The sequence below is a fragment of the Gobio gobio genome (genome assembly GCF_949357685.1).
Source record: "Gobio gobio genome assembly, chromosome: 22".
NCBI lineage: Eukaryota > Metazoa > Chordata > Actinopteri > Cypriniformes > Gobionidae > Gobio > Gobio gobio.
In genome coordinates, this window is record NC_137118.1 from 16,257,827 (window position 1) to 16,274,549 (window position 16,723).

The following is a 16,723-nucleotide window of genomic DNA, read 5'->3' on the forward strand; positions in this document are numbered from 1 at the left end:
AAATAAGGAAATGGCTAGTTGTAGCTTCCAAGGCAATAGAGCCTCGCTCTTCAGGTTATATCACTTACCGCTTATAATACAACCGTGAACATTCGAATTCAGTCCGTGATGTTTCTGTGAAACACACCTGTGCTGAACCTCGAAGATTCGATCCGCTTTTCACAGGGTGCTGCAATCAATCAACTCTTCCATCAGATCTATTCTCTAAAATGGATCACACAACACAGTTTTCCTTCTGTGAGTCATTATTTTGCATGGCCAGCTTCACTAGCATATGATTAAGGTGTTATTGTTTAAACTAAAGTAGTAGCCTATATTGTGCTTCGTGCTGTACTGCACTGCAGACTGAAAGTGAGTGTACACACTTAAAAGTTGTCTGGTGCTTTGCTGCCATCATGTGGTTATACATTGTCATTTGTTGGTTTTGAACATATTAGCTTGATTTTTAATGAAGATGCTGAAGCTCTGTTGTTTTTTGCTCATATTTTCTTCTTCTTTTCTAAAGGTATCTGGGCACCAGAAACTGTAGACGTGTTCATACTTTTATCACCAGCAGGGTGAGTGTTGTAATGGACTCCTCAACTGGATTTCCCAAAAAGGCCTGCAGCTCATACAAAACGCTGCTGCCAGGATTCTGAGCAGAACCAGAAAATCTGAACATATCACACCAGTCCTCAGGGCTTTACACTAGCTTCAAGTTACATTTAGAATTGATTTAAAATACTATTACCTGTTGGTAAGCAGGGCACAACTTAACACTGGGCACACATTCCACACATGCCGGCATGATGAAACTTAATGTATTTACTAGTTGCCATATCAACACTAATATATATATATATATATATATATATATATATATATATATATATATATATATATATATATATATATATATATATATATATATAATATAATATTAGTGCACCAAAACTAAACAAATCTTTGGAAGATATCACTAAACATTTATTTAACCATACAGAAACATAATGTCCTACTTAAAGGTCCCATGGCATGACATTTTCATTTTATGAGGTATTTCAACATTAATATGAGTTCCCCTAGCCTGAATATTGTCCCCAAGTGGAAAGAAATGTTGATCGGTGTAAAACCGAGTTCTGGCTGTCTTTCTCTGCCTTTGAGAAAATGACAGGCCAGACTAGCCAATCCTGAAGTCTCCTGTTTTGACGTCCACACAGGAACGGTTACCTCCCTTTCCTCCGCCCAGAGAATCTGGCACGCCCATGCAAACGCTCGAGAGATCATTGCTTGTGAACGAGTGAATGCTGGCAGTTTCTCAGTGTTTGGATGTACAAATGAAAACAGAAGTCTTTTTTCAGTTCCTTCTGATCTGTGATCAGTGATTTCTTATGTGTAGCTAATTATTTATTATTCGTGCACACACTGCGGCTTCTCTCTCTCCCCCGACAGAACAGTGTTTTCATGTTTTCTATCTTGTGTGTCTATCTGTTCTACAATGTGCATACAGTCATGAGTTTCTGCTCAACATCGGCAGACTCACATCTCTTTAGAGATAAACCTCATGCACGCCGAGGCTCGGGCTGCACTGACCGGTCGGCCTTCAACATCCCCGACCCCCAGTACTGCATCTGGCCCACAGCGGAGGCATCAAACGCGGCGCGAGATGAAGCAGAAGGGGGGTAAGCGTGAGGGTATCCGGCTAGGCTAGCCAGCTATCCCCACAATAAACTGGATTACATTTGATTACTGCTGTTGTGTCTTTGTTTGCGCTGTGTACTCAATGCGCGTCACTGACGCTTTTCATATGATTGGAACATATCTAAAAATAATGCTATAATCAACACTTACTAACTCGTTCATCTCGCTGTAATGGTACATTGCATGTGTTACAAAGTTGGTAGAATAATGATGAAGACGGACTCTGCGTGACTGGGACTCGTGTTTATTCAGAACTCTCAGATACAAACACAATAAACTTGCGCTGACAGACAGCGCTCTCAACTCAGTAGTTACTATAAATAGCTTTGTTAGCAATCGCTCCGTCTCTGTGATGTCCGGTTCGCGAACGAATCATTCTTTTGAATCGGTTCTTTTTAGTGAACCGAACCAGTTCACCAAATCGGACTGAATCGTTCTAAACGGTTCGCGTCTCGAGTCAGCGCTGATCCATAATTTACTAAAGTTACTAACTTTCTGACATGAGTGACAGCCCCTCCGACTAGAAATAAACTAATAACCTGAAGTATATTCTAGTAACTACAACAGTTCACTGAACTGAGACATGCTGAGAACGGATGTGAAGTGAACTCAGGTTTATTGACATTTTATGATGTAAAAATCATACTAGCAATATAAGTACACCTCAGGAAACATTATAAAATAATAGAAAAATGCCATGCCATGGGACCTTTAAGTAAATTTTTCATCTCAGTTTTTTTGCGTTTATTTAAATTTAAACAAATCTGATATTATTTAAATCGTATATCTGTTATTTAACAGTTGATATAGTTCTTTAATGCTGATCTAACCAGCAGAAGACATGAGCCGGGGGTTAAATTCCAGTTGTGCAGATGGGGTGGGTTATAACCCTGCATTACAATGTGCCCCTTAGAACTTTGCTATTATATTCTATACTTTTATTAATTCTATTGAGAAACCATGAGAAAAAGGTGAATAATGACTGAGAGTCAATGTTCAGAAATCATTAAAGAGATAGTTCACCCAAAAATGAAAATTCTGTCATCATTTACTTGCCCTCGAGTTCTTCCAAACCTGTATGAGTTTCTTTGTTCTGCTGAACACAAAATAATATGTTTTGAAGAATGTTTGTAACCAAGCAGAGAGAGCAACCATTGACTACCATAGTAGGGGGGAAAATACTATGGTAGTCAATGGTTGCTCTATCTGCTTTGTTACAAACATTCTTCAAAATATCTTCTTTTGTGTTCAGCAGAACAAAAACTCATACAGGTTTGGAACAACTTGAGGGTGAGTAAATGATGACAGAATTTTCATTTTCGGGTGAACTATCCCTTTAATTATTATGTTGAACTATGCTGTAAAGCTGTGTTTTGCGGTGTGTTTGTCAAGCTCAAAAATATATTTTTAATTATTAAAAAATTCCATTATTTTATTTGAAAAAGTTAATAATTGTATTTTAACATTTTAAGCTGTCATTTGGTCATGTTACAATGTGCTCCATACATGTTACAATGTACTCCACCTATGGGGCATGTTGGCACATTTCACTTCCATTGCTTCGGGTTAAATCAAGAAAAAAGTATACACTGTATTAATAAGACAAAACCACATAATTGTTCTAGACATGTGTAAAATGAATGTGGGGAAAAATAAACACTCTGAACCACAAGTGGATTTACACAAACTGAGAAAGTCAAAAAGCGTTTGGTTGAGCCCCGCCCTCCCCTACATTGCAGATATGCTCATTGAATATACACAGAACATTATGATCAAGTGATCTAGAAATGCCAAAGGTTCACTCAAAGCAAGGCAAGTCCACTTTTCCAACAGTAGCCACATGCAAATCCAGATTCAAAACACATGTGCATCCAGCTGTATCCTCTTTATAACTTTTTTAATTCATTTGAAATACATTTTTATAATTGGCTTTTATTGTTATTTCTAATGCATTTGTTGTGATTATTTTAGAATTCCTTTCTTTTTACGTAATGCTGAATTACTGTTGTGTATGAAATGTTAATAAACTTGACTTGCCTTGCCTGTACTGTTATAAGACTTCTGATTCATTGATTAGTTTGGCAGATTAATGATTTATTGGGGGCATGGCCCACGTTGACTAAGTAGCCTATATTTATTCCTGAATGCAACGATCAATCTTTTTGGACATTTTGAGGGCACACAACAAATTTTGTCAAATTCTGCCTAACACCTATCTAACTCTATCTAACAGCCATTTAATTGAGACACTTTATATTCACTCCTCCCATTACCAAATTTTGTGCATTTGGAGCCTATAGTAACTGTTATTGTGTTACTAACAAAAAAGAAAAAGGGAAAAAAAATTACATAACCTGATCTAAAACGCCTTCCTAGACAACCAGTTCTGCATAATCATCGATCCACATTCCAGATTTAGGAGTGATAAACCAAGGCCTAATAATTCAATTATATAATTTGGGCTGCATTCTTGTCAAGTCTTTTTTACAGGAAAATACTGATATGCCTGATATAAAAAGTTGTTTTAGAAGAAGAAAGTTTGCAGGGCATTATAGCACAACACTAATGTGACACTAATATGTCTTTATTTCAGTTGCACAACATGAACACAAGGGAAAGCATTAACCTTCCCATGTTCTTTCTCTAGCCTAACTGGGAGACTGAAACCGATCAAAGTGTGCACAAAGGTCCAGCACCTGCACAGATCAATGCAGAGATTAGTAGCGGAATTGGAGAGCAGAGATGGTGACATTTGCTTTGCCGGTGCTGCCTTTCCAATAAATGAGAATTCCCAGATAACAGTCTACCTGTTGAGGAGAATTGATCACCTGAGTTTGCTGAGGCAATCCTTATTGATTCCGTTCAATCAGCGCACATGCAGTGGTTTTACAGACTAAGATGATAGATTTAGTGAAGTCCACGCAGCCAGCCAATTACTACTTCTATTAGGTGTGTGTGTGTGTGTGTGTGAGAGAGAGAGAGAGAGAGAGAGAGAGAGAGAGAGAGCTGCAGGAAGGTAGAGACGCCATATAGACGCCAATCTGAGAGAAATTACAAGATGTGCAAAAAAAAAAAGAATGATTCTCTAAATGTTTCTTGAAAACCAAGCTCAACTAATTATGCTGATGGACAAATGCAAAAACATACAAACAGTGGCACCAAAAAGTATTTGGCCGTTTAAAGCACTTCTAGCAATGTATCAATGTCATTGCAAACAAAATATCAAACCAAGCATCCAGATTTTATGGCAATATAACGTCAATTGGGATTAGAATTGAAAGTGATCTGCATTCCAAAAGTTCTACAAAACAACAGGCATAACATTATGACAGGTGAAGTGAATAACATTGATTATCTCTTCATCATGGCAGCTGTTAGTGGGTGGGATAAATTATGCAGCAAGTGAACATTTTGGCTGCATCCGAAACCTGGAAAATGCTGCCTTCGGAGGACACATTTTAAGGTAGGAAGGCACGTCCGAATCTAATGTTAGATTCACTTCCTGTCTCCTGAGATACCTTCATCTGATCGATTTTTGAAGGCAGCATAAATGTATCCTTCCCTGCCTTTGATATCCCACAATCCTGTGCGTTCCATTCTGTGACAGTTGAGTTGAAAAAAAAAAAGAAGTCTGAAAGTTGTGTTTGCTGTCAAAAGTCAAAAAGTGTTAGCTTGTGCCCCGCTCTCCCCTACTTTTTTTTTTTTTGGATTAGCCAATCATTAGCCAATCATTTATTAAGTCCATATTTCTGAAAACCCAAACAAATCTTTAGAATCTACTGTTAACTTTCTTATCCTTGTGACAAAGTATTATTTTCACAAACAAAGGTTTCTTAAGAAAATTCCTACTTTTAAAGATTTCTTATGTGAAGTACAATTATCAAATAACTAAGAATAGCCTAATTGATAATAGAAAATGTACTTCTTTTCTGAAGAAATATGAGATCTTTCATCTACCATGAATTATTAATATCTGGTTGCTTTTTTGTTTCGTTTTTTGTTTCGTTCTTTCCATTTTTGTCCTATGATTGTGCAAAAATTATTTTACTTGTTTAATATGTACTACATTGTTGGAAATGTTATAGATTTCTAAGAGATGCGTGTTTGCACTATTGTAATTAGTTTTTTCTTGAATAAAAAAATGTAAATTGTCAGCGAGGTCCACTTCAACTGATACTCTGCTCAGGGAGTAGGGAGCAGTGAACACTGGGAACTCTGTCGAATTACGTTTTCAAACAGCCATTCATATTTTTGTATTCGCTTTAGTGTTTCTCAAACAACTCCAAATATTTAAATAGGCCTACTTAAATACTTTTCAAACGTGTTTTTACACTTATAAAGTTCTTTGCATTTTAATCTAAAACATGCCAGCTCAGAACAGTATTTATTCTCTATTATTATAATTAATATTAATATACTATTCTCTATTGTAATTTTAATTACCCATTGGCTGGTGTTTTTGCATTATTAAAGCATTAATTCACAAAATGTTGATACATTTATCTAAAAGCAATCATAAGTTTGCATAAGTAAAGATATATTCATATTATTTCTTGAAAGATAAATATATTAAATAAGACAATTTGGTCAAACTTCACAATAAGGTGTCAGTGGATGTGTGCGTTGGAATGGATTGGGGGTGGTTAGGTGACTATATAGGTAGTGGGGGTCCCTTTTGGAAATCTGCTTAGGGCCCCAAAATGCTAGGGCCGGCCCTGTCTCGACGGGTCAGGGCTGTTTTGGCAGCATTAAGAAGGTTGTCATAATGTTATGCCTGATCGGTGTAATTATTTTGTGTGTAAAATATAAAGGCTAGTAGGATCATATATGGACATACATCACAATGAGTGACTGAAACTAGTTGGATGAGCTCTTGAAAGATCCACCTAACTCCTTCTCTTATTATGATGTTATGAAACAAGAATGTACACACCCCTATACTGAAGTCACAGCTTTTGTTTTGTTGTACAGTTTTAAATAAAGGCATGTTATGTCGGACATTTTAAATATGAGCATGTGAAAAATTGCTTTCAAATATTTCAGTTTAAAATCAGCTGTATGCATTTTTGCATTTTATTCAAAATGTTTCTTCAACAATTGTCAGTCTTGGATCTTAGATGCTCCTCATGTTTACAGGAGTAATTCTACATAGGAAACTTTAGAACCTTCATTATTTAAAAAAAACAAAAAAAACAAGCAGTTGCAACCATGGGTTTTACAGCCTAATGCCATAACATATTTATTATGGTCCACACAAAAAACGTATTCTTTTTTTTTCATATACTTCTGCTTTAATTCATTTTTACTTTTTGATGCCATGGAGCCCCAAATGTGATGATCTCTTAAACACATTCCTAAAATAGTATAAAGGCATAAATACACAAATAAAGATCCATTTACACTGTGTGAGAAAATTGTGAGCATAAATTTTAAATTAAATTACATATATTTTTTATATTTGTATATGTCATGGTATATATGTTTATACATGCTCGGACCACACGGGCCAGCCTTGGCCGTCCATGACCCTGTCGCCGGTTCACCACTGTTCCTTCCTTGGACCACTTTTAATAAATACTGACCACTGCAGACCGGGAACACCCCACAAGAGCTGCAGTTTTGGAGATGCTCTGATCCAGTCGTCTAGCCATCACAATGTGGCCCTTGACAAACTCGCTCAAATCCTTATGCTTGCCCATTTTTCCTGCTTCTAACACATGAATTTTGAGGACAAAATGTTCACTTGCTGCCTAATATATCCCACCCACTAACAAGCACACCTGATTCAGCTCAGTCATATTTCTGTTTTACTGATACAACGTCAAAATGATTTCACCCTGTTTACAGATGCGACAATAATTTTTGCAATATGAAGTGACACTAAATTAATCATGTTACTGTGGAACTGCTTACAATGTACTTTGTAATACCACCCTATTTTAGCCCGAAAATGTTGTAATGGCTCTGATGACGTAAAGGTAAATGTAAATGTCTTGAATTCTTATAGGGGCACAACCTAACGCAGGATTAGTTGTAACAGACTTTATGCAACTTTCCACACATGACGGCATGACGAAACTTAGTGTATTTACTACACTGTAAAAAAAATTGTTAAAAAAGTAAGTAACCTGGTTGCCTTAAAATGTTTAGTTCATTGAAATAAAAAAAATGAGTTAATACAATAAAGGAAATTGGTTTTATAAATAGAAAGTCAAAATATTATTGTACCTGAACCACATACATTTAAAAAAAAAAGTGATAAATCATGAAAATAGCACAATTTGGCATGTTTCACTGCATTATGACAAATAAAACACACAATTACGCAATATGCTTACAAAATCTTTTAATAATATTTGAATAAAGGGTGATGTCGATTCTCAAATGCTCATTGTATTAAATCAAATTTTTACTTTCAAAAAACTTTTGGTAACAATTTATTTTGATAGTCCACTTTAGACATTCTACTAACTATAAGTAACTTTGCAACTACATGTCAACTAACTGTCATTAGAGTATTTGTAGACTGTCTGATTAATATTTACTAAAACTTTATTTTGTTGGTCCCCCAACAGTCATTCTACTGACTATAAGTAACTTGGCAACTACAATTCAGCTTATTCTACTAACCCGAACCCTAACACCTAACCATAACCTACCAGTCTACTGACAGTCAACTAGTACTCTAATGACAGTTAGTTGACATGTAGTTGCAAAGTTACTTATAGTTAGTAGAATGTTTAAAGTGGACTATCGAAATAAAGTGTAACCAATCTTTTTTTTACAGTGTAGTTGCCAAATCAACATTATTTAGAGAAACAAAATTGTGCCAAAATTAAAAAATCCTTGGAAGATATCACTGAACATTTATTTAACCATAGCAAAAGTTAATTTCTTACTTAAGTTTATTTTTCGTCTCTGTTTATTGTGTTTATTTAAAATAAGACAAATCTGAAGACACGAGCCGGGGTTAAATCAGTTGTGCAGGTGGGGTGCGTTATAACCCTGCGTTACAATGAGCCCCTATTAGAACGATGCTATTATATTCTATACTTTTATGAATTCTTTTGAGAAACCATAAGAAAAAGGTGAATAATGACTGAGAGTCAACGCTCAGAAATTATTCATTATTATTATGTTTTTAACTATGCTGTATAGCTGTATTTTGCGATGTGTTTGTTGTCAAACTCAAAAATTAGTATATTTTTAATGATTAAAAAATGCCATTATTTTATTTTAAAAAGTTAATGATTGTATTTTATTGACAAAATATTTTAGTTTGTCATGGATATTTTTTTTTATTATATCAGATAACATTTTAAGCTGTCATTTGGTCATGTTACAATGTGCCCCTCACATGTTACAATGTACCCCACAATTTCACTTCCATTCTTTCGGGGTAAATCAAGAAAAAAGTATACACTGTATTAATGAAACAAAACCACATAATTGTACTAGACGTGTGCAATTAATGTGGGAAAAATAAATACTCTGAACCCCTTGTGGATTTACACAAACTGAGAAAGAAAGTCAAAAAGTGTTAGGTTGTGCCCCGCTCTACCTACTTTTTTTTTTTTTTTTTTGGATTTTATCTGCCAATCCTTGTTTGAAAGTATTAAATCCTTGTGGATTGTATTATTTTCTTTACTGTAAATTAACTTCTTAGTAAAGTAATCCCTAGTATAGTAATGGTTTGAAATTTACATTCATTATTTTATTTGATTTTCCTTAATCTTAGGGGATGTTTACATGACACCATTTTCAGTTAAAAATGTAAAGCTTTTTATGCGTTTTGGCTGTTTATTTACATGACAGATACGCTTTGGGGGCCTGAAAACGCAAAACTTTTGAAAACAAGTTTCAAAGTGCATGTTTTTGCGAAACGATACCGTTATCATTTCCGTGTAAACTACAAATACGTGAATTTGTGAAACAGGTGACGTCATGCGCATGCATATAACATGTTCAGTCTATAGGCACGTACTGTTTCTTACAAAGTGACATCACCAACTACTGGCCTGAATAATACAGAGTTTTTAGTCATTTTTGCAGGTCCATGTGAACAGAGATTGTTTCCACATACAGCCAATTGTGTCGTCTGTACGTGAAAAATGCAACGGAAAATCTTTTCTGATTTTAGAATCGTCGTGTAAACGTATACCCTTAAGTGACTTACATTGCATTCAATGCATACGTTTTATCAGTCACCTTTCCATTTGAAAAAATTGAAAATGGCAAACATAAGAATTCAAAATGAGACTTGCTGCTTACATTTATCAGGATATTTCTATTATGTAAGCATTAAACTTTGCATTTGAGCATGACTCTTGTTAACAATTGTTATATAATCAATCAAAACTTAGCAACCAGTCCTCACAAACTACAGATAAACAATGGAAAAATTCAGAGTAATTCATGTTAAGATCATCAGACTATGTTCTCATTCAAAAAGGGCAAAGTTTTTTCCAGAGCTTTTGGAGATTTGTGTGTTCTCTGCAGGTAGCCTAACTCAAATCCTCCTGCCAGTAGATCACCTAAATTTTATAACAGGCCTTTAAACTGAAATGACCTCATTTCAAACTCCAAATATCCAACAAGTCTTAGTTAGCTTGTGATCTACAGCAGAAGTAAATTATGTGTTTCTTAGAAAATGACAACCCATTACTTCAAGTGTACTTTTGACCTCAAGTTACTTATTGTTTTTTTGTTTTTGTTTTTCTAAAAGGACAGCATCATTTATATTATTATAGGCTACACATGTACATGTCAAATCAGAATTGAATCATCCAATCAAAATGAGATCTACCTATTTTATAATAATTGATTAGTATAGCTAATCCAAATGATTTAATGTTATGCAATAATGTATTGTGTGTAAAACTATTGGCCCTATTGTGTATGAAAAGTCATGAGCAGTGTTTAAATATAGCTGAAGAATTTTTTACATACTATGTACATATATGGAAGAGTCACATATGGGTGTTTCTTTAATTAGAGTACTTTAATGTCAATGGGGTTGGTTTTTATTAAAACTGATGATCTAAACAAAGAATGGAATAAAGTAAAAATTACATTGTTGCAATTGTCCCAACAAAGTTGCATCCTAATAAAGTTTTTCAAATGTAAGTGTATTCACCGAGAAGACAACAGAAGAACATTCCTGAAATAAAAGATGAGATGTGAAGTGTGAAGAAAACAAAGAAAGATTGTAAATATATACATAGTTAATTTATGAAACTCCATGGTTCTTTTAATTCCATGGCATTAGCCAATCAGATGTACTTCCCAATCCACGTAACCATATATTTCGTAGCCTGCGATCACCCTGGTGTGTGTTTCTAAAATGTTCTGTTTACTCCTCCTCCTCCCCAGCACCACCTGTAGAGATACGAGGGTTCTTATCTATTTTTCTTTCAGCAGTATATCCTTTCTATATGTTATTTTAACTATGCTGTACAAATTCTTGTATTTGCTCAGCAGCCGCATAGCAGACTATGGAAGCTGGTTTCTGCCACAGAATATTTTTTTTTACATCTACATGAAACAGTTTACATCTCGCAATTTAGACTTTTTTTCTTTGAATTGTGTGATATAAAGTCGTAGTTGTGATTTATAAAGTCAGAATTGTGTGATATAAAGTCGTAGTTGTGATTCATAAAGTCAGAATTGTGTGATATAAAGTCGCAGTTGTGATTCATAAAGTCAGATTTGTGTGATATAAAGTCGCAGTTGTGATTCATAATGTTAGAATTGTGTGATATAAAGTCACAGTTGTGATTCATAAAGTTAGAATTGTGTGATATAAAGTCGCAGTTGTGATTTATAAAGTCAGAATTGTGTGATATAAAGTCGCAGTTGTGATTCATAAAGTCAGAATTGTGTGATATAAAGTCGCAGTTGTGATTCATAAAGTCAGAATTGTGTGATATAAATTCGCAGTTGTGATTCATAAAGTCAGAATTGTGTGATATAAAGTCGCAGTTGTGATTCATAAAGTTAGAATTGTGTGATATAGTCACAGTTGTGATTCATAAAGTTAGAATTGTGATAAAAAGTCGCAGTTGTGATTCATAAAGTCAGAATTGTGTGATATAAAGTCGCAGCTGTGATTCATAAAGTCAGAATTGTGTGATATAAAGTCGCAGTTGTGATTTATAAAGTCAGAATTGTGTGATATAAAGTCGCAGTTGTGATTCATAAAGTTAGAATTGTGTGATATAAAGTTGCAGTTGTGATTCATAAAGTTAGAATTGTGTGATATAAAGTCGCAGTTGTGATTCATAAAGTTAGAATTGTGATATAAAGTCGCAGTTGTGATTCATAAAGTTAGAATTGTGTGATATGAAGTCGCAGTTGTGATTTATAAAGTCAGAATTGTGTGATATAAAGTCGCAGTTGTGATTTATAAAGTCAGAATTGTGTGATATAAAGTCGCAGTTGTGATTTATAAAGTCAGAATTGTGTGATATAAAGTCGCAGTTGTGATTCATAAAGTCAGAATTGTGTGATATAAAGTCGCAGTTGTGATTCATAAAGTTAGAATTGTGTGATATAAAGTCGCAGTTGTGATTCATAAAGTTAGAATTGTGATATAAAGTCGCAGTTGTGATTTATAAAGTCAGAATTGTGTGATATAAAGTCGCAGTTGTGATTCATAAAGTTAGAATTGTGTGATATAAAGTCGCAGTTGTGATTCATAAAGTTAGAATTGTGATATAACGTCGCAGTTGTGATTCATAAAGTTAGAATTGTGTGATATGAAGTCGCAGTTGTGATTTATAAAGTCAGAATTGTGTGATATAAAGTCGCAGTTGTGATTTATAAAGTCAGAATTGTGTGATATAAAGTCGCAGTTGTGATTCATAAAGTTAGAATTGTGTGATATAAAGTCGCAGTTGTGATTCATAAAGTCAGAATTGTGTGATATAAAGTCGCAGTTGCGAGTTATAAAGTCAGAATTGTGTGATATAAAGTCGCAGTTGCGAGTTATAAAGTCAGAATTGCGAGATATAAACTCACAGTTCTGACTTTATAACTCGCAATTTGGGCTTTCTTTCTCACATTTGCGCATTTATATCAGAATTATATCAGAATTTCAGAAAGTCAGAAATGTGAGATAAAAGTCACAATTACTTTTTTAATTTTTTATTCTGTGGTGGAAACAAGCTTCCATATAGACCTTGTATGACAATATCAAGCACATGTAGCCTACTGTACATTCCGTCCTCCTGGAAAAAAATCACTCAGAGGGTATGACTGAAATATTGTTATTATATATCATTTGCAAGCACGAAATATATAATTTAGTCAAATTATGAGAATAATAAAAAAATATTCCAGACATTTTATTAAAATCATGTTCATGTGTTCTTTACAACAGTGGCTTCCAACCGTGGCACTATACTAACCCCATAACACACACTATCAAACACACCTATTCATCTCAATGAGTGTGTCAGATAAGGGGTTATATTCTGTTTGGTGTTTTATATCAAAGATACAATGTCACAGGATGATTTTGCCTAGTCTACAGATGCTGCAATAATATTTCTAATATGAAGTGACACCACATTAATCATATTTCTGCGGAGCTTTTCTCAATGTCTTCTCAATGTCTTCTGTAACAACAACATATATTAGCCAGGGGGGTCCGGGGCCCAGGAAACCTTGTGACAGCCCTGCTAGCAGGCAAAAATGTACAAACCATGCTAATAATAATAACAATTAAAAAAAAAATTTAAACCAAAGTAACTAGAGGTATACATTTTATTATCCTTTTTATGTTTCATGATTTTCCTTTTTCCAAATGTACATTCCTTCATTAAAAACATTCTCCTGTTATTCATCATGTTCACTGTTGATCTTTTTAAGTAGCTCAATTTTATAAACTATTGAGAAGTGTGAAAATGTATTTGCAATACTTTCGTTGAGACTGAAAATACGTCATTCATTCATTACTCACTGTTCTAACACATGTACTGTACACAGTGCGTTGGGGGCGTGGTTATGGGGAGATTGTTTAGTCAATAATTCAAGAAGGTCCATATTTTAAAGCTCTTTCTAACTTGTACTCAGTCTTAAAACTAACATATAGTTCTTGTAATTGTTTAATTATAACATTTGTTACAATAAGGGTTTATTTACAAAGCAAGACCATTGACGGCACCGATCATTACCATGCAGGCCTGTTAACTTTTTTCTTTCTTTTTTTCTTATCAAAGCAACACAGTTAGAAACTATAACATGCCACAGGTGTAACATGCATCTTTATTGAAAAATATATTCCATTAACTGATTATCTATTAAAAATTCTACAACTAAATTTACCACAAATACAATAGAACGTGAAAAATTCTAGTAAATGTGGCCATGAGCTTAAAAAGCTTGCAGGATGATGTTTTCCCCTCTTTTCATCAGTCATTTTAGTGGCTGTTTTAGATAATGTTCGACTTTCTCCGTACAGGTGTCCTGACATTTCATCCTACCCGTCAGATTGTCCTACCAAGGCTTACTGCGCATGCCCACATCAATATTTTTTATTTTTATTTTTTATATTTACATTTTAAGGGTAGGTTTAGGGTAGGGATAGGGGTAGGTGTGGATATTAATGGATATTAATAAAGCAAATCACATCAATATGATTCTTGTAGCACAATCTGATAGGTAGCATTTTACATCCATATTTAATATTTATTTATTTAAAATATTTACATAGTTTTAAGGGTAGGTTCAGGGTAGGGGTAGGTATGGATATTAATAAAGCCTCAAATCAGATGAATATGATGCTGGTAGCACAATCTGATAGGCAGCATTTTTTGCTGTCGAATTGTGCTACCTACTGTTTTAATGGGAGGTAGCAAAATCTGACAAGGACAAATCGACAGAACACCGGTACCGCCCCACTTCGAGCACTGACACATCTGCATTCTTTGAGGGAGCTTTAAAAGCCCTGATAGCCTACAACACAACACAACACTAGACACACGCTTTGAGTAGGCTAAGGGTGCGAGTGAAGGTTCGTTGAATGGCAAAGAGTGATGTTTACTTCTCATAACTACTTCTGCCGTGCAGTTTGGCGTTGACCGAGTTTCTAGCATTCAAAAGTTCAAGGAAAATCCATTTCGACGCATTTCATTGACAGGTGAGCGAAGGGCTTTCAATCATTCTGCACGATTTAACACTGAAAACCTACTTACCATATGTCGTTTGTAAACTGTTTGACCTGCCACTTTTATTAAAATGAATCGTTTTCAGTAAATAGAATCACCCACAGATTGCTCTCCCTTCGGTGTTTAATTCAACTTGTACTTATAGGTTTTTTTCTTCTTCTTTTCCAGCAGATATTTCACTATCAACAAATCATCTTCATCCGACGTTCATCTGTTAACCAAAAATGAGCATCACAAAGTAAGTTGACAACAGAATGCATGTTATATTACAGAAAGTAAAATATTAGCTTTAGTTAAGTTACAGTGCATGAGTTAAAATGTATTTTGATTACAAAACGTTGTCCCATTGTTCCACATTGTCTGTTACTTAGTTAAGTAGCCTACTTAGTTATTTGAAATGGAAAAGTTCTGTGGATGTTAAAGTTTCTTCATGAAAACCATATCAATAAAGAACCTTTATTTTTAAGCATATAGTTAATATATCATTTATTGTATATTTTTTTAAATAACAAATGAGTGCAGAATGTCGATGTGTCTCTGTATTTTCCAAATTGTCTAACATAGCTTTTTCTCCATGTGTTTTCACAGACCATATGGCTTCAGCGGTTACTCTTTCCCTGAGTATGTGATGCCAGTGGATTTGGCCATGTTTAGCCCATCGGTGTCTCAGCACCTTGGCATGTCCGCTCTCAGGTCCTCTTCATCCAACATGTCCTCACCGGAGCTTCTAAGAGCCAGATATTCGCCTCCTTCCCCAACATCTTCACTGTCTTCCTCCAGCTCTGGCAGCTCCCTGTCTTCGTACTCTCCCGGCAGCGGCACGCTACGCAAGAAGAAGCGAGTTGTATTTGCTGATGCTAAAGGTCTCGCTCTCACGTCCGTGCGCCTCTTCACCACCGACCGTTCGGAGACAGAAACGGAAGATGCCTCACAACCCGAGGAGCGGGTTGTGAAGGCTATAACACCCATGCAGAGCATGAGACTGCGACTGATGCTTGGCTTTCCACAGCCTGTAGTAGACCGTGCAAGCTTGAAGGAAACCTTAGTGCAGATGGAGAGCTGTAGCGTGACCGAAAGGGTGTTGAGCGGAACTGTACGGGTCTGCAACATTAAGTTTGACAAGACTGTCTTTGTCCGCATAACTTTTGACTCATGGCGAAGCCACAAAGACATTGCATGCGCTTATGTGAGGGAACCACATGCAAGTTTGGAGACAGACTTGTTTGCTTTTAATGTGTCTCTACCATCCGAGCTGGACCCAAAAGAGCGCCTGGAATTCTTAGTGGTGTTCCGACCCGGAAATAGCCACTTGCAGCTTGTAGACAACAACAAAGGTAAAAACTACCAGATTCGTGTGGAAAACAATGCACCGGAACCTCGGCTGGTGATACCAAGCAGCCGGAACTTCGCTGTACCAAGTCCTCAACGGCTTTCTGCGTGGCCTGGGGTCAGAAGTCGTGATGGAAAAGGACAAATCCTACAAAGGATGGAAAGCCTGACATGCAGAAGCCCACGCTACCCAGACCGACTGGTACACAGGACCTGGGGTAGAATGACAAATGTTGCTCCGTTGTGTTAAGATGGGACTGAGACATTTGTGCATTCCACATTTCTACTTGATCTCTATTGAATTGAATTGCGGATGCAAGTACAAAAATGACTTTATGCGCCCAGTGTTGTATATATCACTTACTTGAATGGACTATATTGTTCAGCTTGCTATTTTGCACATGCTGCTGAGACAGTGAAATTTGAATGTTTACTATTATATGTACATGTAAATGTGTTTGAATTGGTTTTCATTTGCACATTACACTTAATAATAATACATGTCTTATGGGGAAACTGGCTCTCTTTTCCCTATCGTCACCTGT

At 35.5% G+C, this 16,723-nt stretch overlaps 1 protein-coding gene across 1 annotated transcript in view; it reads left to right on the top strand.

Moving 5' to 3' along the window:
• The window catches only part of ppp1r3c2a (protein phosphatase 1 regulatory subunit 3C2, duplicate a), a gene marked incomplete at both ends in the record, with an annotated part of 118,492 nt that extends 102,064 nt beyond the window's left edge, over positions 1 to 16,428 (top strand). The window contains one exon of the mRNA XM_079805242.1: positions 15,438 to 16,428. Coding sequence (XP_079661368.1) covers positions 15,438 to 16,428 — 991 coding nt within the window. The remainder of the gene's footprint in view (positions 1 to 15,437) is intronic.
• Between the last annotated feature and the right edge of the window lie 295 nt (positions 16,429 to 16,723).